The sequence below is a fragment of the Macadamia integrifolia genome, chromosome 11 (assembly GCF_013358625.1).
Source record: "Macadamia integrifolia cultivar HAES 741 chromosome 11, SCU_Mint_v3, whole genome shotgun sequence".
NCBI classification, from domain to species: domain Eukaryota; kingdom Viridiplantae; phylum Streptophyta; class Magnoliopsida; order Proteales; family Proteaceae; genus Macadamia; species Macadamia integrifolia.
In genome coordinates, this window is record NC_056567.1 from 5,293,308 (window position 1) to 5,295,673 (window position 2,366).

At 38.3% G+C, this 2,366-nt stretch overlaps 1 protein-coding gene across 1 annotated transcript; it reads left to right on the forward strand.

Annotated features, from left to right (window-relative positions):
• Positions 1 to 326: 326 nt before the first annotated feature.
• On the forward strand, positions 327 to 1,076 carry LOC122093282 (oligosaccharyltransferase complex subunit ostc-like). The gene has a single exon (XM_042663569.1). It carries the CDS (start codon positions 404 to 406, stop codon positions 917 to 919), a length of 516 nt encoding a protein of 171 aa, XP_042519503.1. The 5' UTR covers positions 327 to 403; the 3' UTR covers positions 920 to 1,076.
• Positions 1,077 to 2,366: the final 1,290 nt, after the last annotated feature.

Sequence of the window (2,366 nt, forward strand, 5' to 3'; positions counted from 1 at the left end):
TTATTCAAGATTATTTATTTATTTTTTTTTTACTTGAGATAAATTTTGGTTATAATTCGGATAAATTTTGGTTCAGCCGAATTATTCGTGAAATTTTAAAAAGTTTATAAAATTCAAAAAAAATTCAAAATTTTTTATTTGGTTTAAATTCAGACAGAATTATTCGTAAAATTTGGTAAAATTCTGTTTGACAGAATTATTTGCAAATAATTCGGAGAATTTAATAACTAGGTCCGGAGTCCCAACATAACCTCACGGTTATAAAACCAGTTTGGTTGGCTCAATGGTTGAGCCAATTCTCAGGTTTATACCGCTAAGGATGGTAACTATTTAACCCGTGATCTTAATTCTCAATACTGCGGCGATCTCATCACAGATCAAAGGATCGAAGAATCGAAGTGGAATGCCTCCGAAATCCGAAACCCTATCGAAGTCTGCTGCTGCAGATCAAGCAGAATCCATGGATCCCCTGTTCCATCTCCTCAAGATCATCCCTTTCAGCTTCCTTCGCGTTCCTCGAATGCGTCTGAAGTTACCTTCGATCTCTCTCCCTTCTGCCATGACTGTCTACGCCCTCGTTCTGCTGACCTACTTCATGGTTGTATCAGGCATCATCTACGACGTCATCGTTGAACCTCCAGGTATCGGCAGTACTCAGGATAGAGTCACCGGCGCTGTCCGACCCGTTGTGTTTCTCCCTGGCCGTGTTAATGGTCAGTACATCATTGAAGGTCTCTCTTCGGGCTTCATGTTCATTCTTGGTGGTATGGGCATTGTTCTCTTGGATCTTGCTCTCGATCGCAATCGTGCTAAGATCGTCAAGGTCTCTTTTGCTTCTGCTGGGATCTCCTCGATTGTCATTGCTTATGTCATGAGTATGCTCTTTATTCGTATCAAGATCCCGGCCTATCTAAGATAAGGGAATTTGTGTATTTATTCAGCATTTTTTCTTATGTTCAGGGATTTTGTGTTGAATCATGAACCCCACCCCTCCTTTTTTAATTAATAGGACATCATCTGAGTTAGTTCTTATCTTCCAATGAATAGAGACATCTTTTATTGGTGTGGAGGTGAAAGGAAGGTACCAATGTCATTGTATTTGGTAGTCTTGATTTCTGGTAATCAAGAAGCAAGGTTTTGCCAGGTTGACAGCTGATTCTCAGAACTTTAGGCAAATCATTTGTTTTCTATTTAATTTTCTAACAAACTAACTTGAATACCACTAGCAAACCACATTTATCTTATTGGAGTGATGAGGATGCTTCAATATGGACTTACAAATGTGTATTTAGTGAAGATCTTTAGTTATTTTCAGGAATTGTGTGGAATCATTGGCCTTTTTCCCTCCGTAATTTAATAGGACATATTTGAGTATATTGATCTCGGTACTTCTTTATCAGGTGATGAATACAGACATGTTTTAGTAGTTTGGAGGTGAAATGGGGTATCAATGGTTCCAATGGGAATAACATAGTATTGGTTTCTGTTAATTTAGGAGCAGGATTGTGCCATTTTGGCAGCAGAAGCTGAGAACTTTAGGCAAACCATTTGTTGATTTGAACATGAATTGTTAACTAATACCAACAAATACGAAAATAAACAAACACAAATCCGCACAACACAGAGATCTAACGAGGTTCACATATCGGTGTGGTGTGCTACGTCCTCGGGTGAAGAAGATGTTTCACTATGAAGAAGAGAGATTATACACAAAAAGCCGCAAGAAAACTAGTTGTCTAGCTTGAAAACCCCCCCAAAATACAATGACTTGCTTAACAAGATAGTAGTACATTATATACTCTTCTAAGTCGAGGGTCGATCCATCGGGTCGAACCGTACCTCTACTTCCATCATAGATCTCAGAAAACTTTCCATTCGGGTCGCCACCAAAATATGTCGGAGTGGGGGTCATTCTTCAAAACGGGTCAAGAATTCGAGACAAACTTAACATGAACCTTTCTCCTGATAGTTGACTTAAGGTTTAATTGAGTTGAGTTTTGAGTTATCAAACCTTGAGCTGTGGTAGAACTCATTTCCTATGGAAGTGAAAAATGGTGTTCTAAGTTAATTTTCTAAGAAGCTAACTTGGACGCTACTAACAAAACACATTTATCTTGTTGCTATAATGAGAATTTTCGGGTTCCTTGTATGAGCTTATGAATGTGTTTCCTGCTGTCCATGCATCCTTATTATCTACTTGCAAAGAACTGTAGACATTGTGTGCATTTCAGTGTGTCATATGAATTTATGTGAATATGTTTGTGCATTTATTTGAATTATATGCCTATTCGGGTGTGAGAATATGCATGCATCTGTACCTAAAGTATGGTGACATTTAATTTCTTCATGGTGTTTGTCTCCCCCAC